This window comes from Austrofundulus limnaeus, unplaced genomic scaffold, assembly GCF_001266775.1.
Source record: "Austrofundulus limnaeus strain Quisiro unplaced genomic scaffold, Austrofundulus_limnaeus-1.0 Scaffold703, whole genome shotgun sequence".
Classification (NCBI taxonomy): domain Eukaryota; kingdom Metazoa; phylum Chordata; class Actinopteri; order Cyprinodontiformes; family Rivulidae; genus Austrofundulus; species Austrofundulus limnaeus.
In genome coordinates this window covers 104018-105287 of record NW_013953105.1, presented here as the reverse complement: position 1 = coordinate 105287, position 1270 = coordinate 104018, and the positions used below count along the sequence as shown (strand labels likewise).

General features: G+C 35.3%; 1 protein-coding gene across 1 annotated transcript in view; it reads left to right on the top strand.

Moving 5' to 3' along the window:
* The window catches only part of LOC106531986 (ankyrin repeat domain-containing protein SOWAHB), a gene marked incomplete in the record, with an annotated part of 49255 nt that overhangs the window by 7141 nt on the left and 40844 nt on the right, over positions 1-1270 (top strand). The window contains 1 exon segment of the mRNA XM_014027950.1: positions 614-675. Within this exon segment, the coding sequence (XP_013883404.1) occupies positions 614-675 (62 nt within the window).

Below are 1270 nucleotides of genomic sequence, written 5' to 3'. Positions count from 1 at the left end.
GGGCGGAGTTAATGTCAACAGATTTTTGGAGGGTGTTACCAACAGAGCTCATTAACATAAACAGCTCTTCTGAACAGAAGACAGAGCAGGCAGAACTAGAAAATGAGAAATTTTATTATCTGAGAATTATTTTGTGCATTAAATTGAATGAAGATGGTCTGGATAGCCCACAGACACACCATAAACATTTCTACGACCCATAATTGTTCTCCTTTAATGATAAATCTGATTCAGGTCAGAATGTAATTAGAAATATCCCTAATAGTTATTTTGACTTGTCAAAATATCATTAAAGATATTTCAATTAACTAACATGTCAAGCCATAAAACAATTTCAGATATCTGGAATAAGTGTGGTGAAGTTAATTTTATGTTAAAATGGYCTGCCATACTTTTGGAGTTTAGTCTTTAGGTTTGTGCTCAGGTCTGCTGTGAGCTTTGTTTATGTCAGAGGAAACCATTTCCTGTCTGTTTATTTTAAAGATTGTGACCGCACACAGAGCAAAGGTTAAATGTTTGCTTCCATCATTTTATAACGTTTGTTTATTTCAACCTCAAACAGCCAGAGCAGTGTTATCAGATGACATTTAACATTTCCTCTTGTCTTTTACAGCCAAGTACAGAGAGGAGTTTAAAGTCATCGTCGACAGAATAGCCGTGGTGAAGTCAGAGAATGTAAGTCAGCTGCTGTTTTACCTTTTATGGGAAAAAGTTTTGATCCAAAATACTTTCTACTCATGTGTGTTTGTGTGTCATCATGCTGAGGCCCAACAGGACTGTGGAACATGTCAGACTCTGAAGGTGACCAAACCAGGAGGTTTTATAGACCTGTTTGATCCCACAGCTGAACTCTGAAGACTGCAGCTGCTGTTGGATTATTACTGACAACTATTTTAAAAACAAAACATGTTCACAAAGTTTACTGGGACGATTTGAACTGTAATTTTCAATCAAATGATATTTTTTAATCATCTCAACAGTTTTGGTGAAAATAAAATCAGCTTTTTGCAATAGTATGTTTTTACCAATTTTTTCGTCTTTAAGGACAATTTATTTAAACCATATTTGATTCATGACAGCAATGAAAGGATAAAACATCCAAGGAGTGAATATTGTTATGAGCTCTGTTGTTCAGCAGTGTTTTTAATCCAAACTGATCCTTTAATAAAGTCACATGAGGAACAAAGACATTGGGCCTCATGCAAGAACATGTTCGTATTCTTCTCCTAAATTTCTCTTACTTTTGTTCGTACAAAGGGTTCGTACGAAC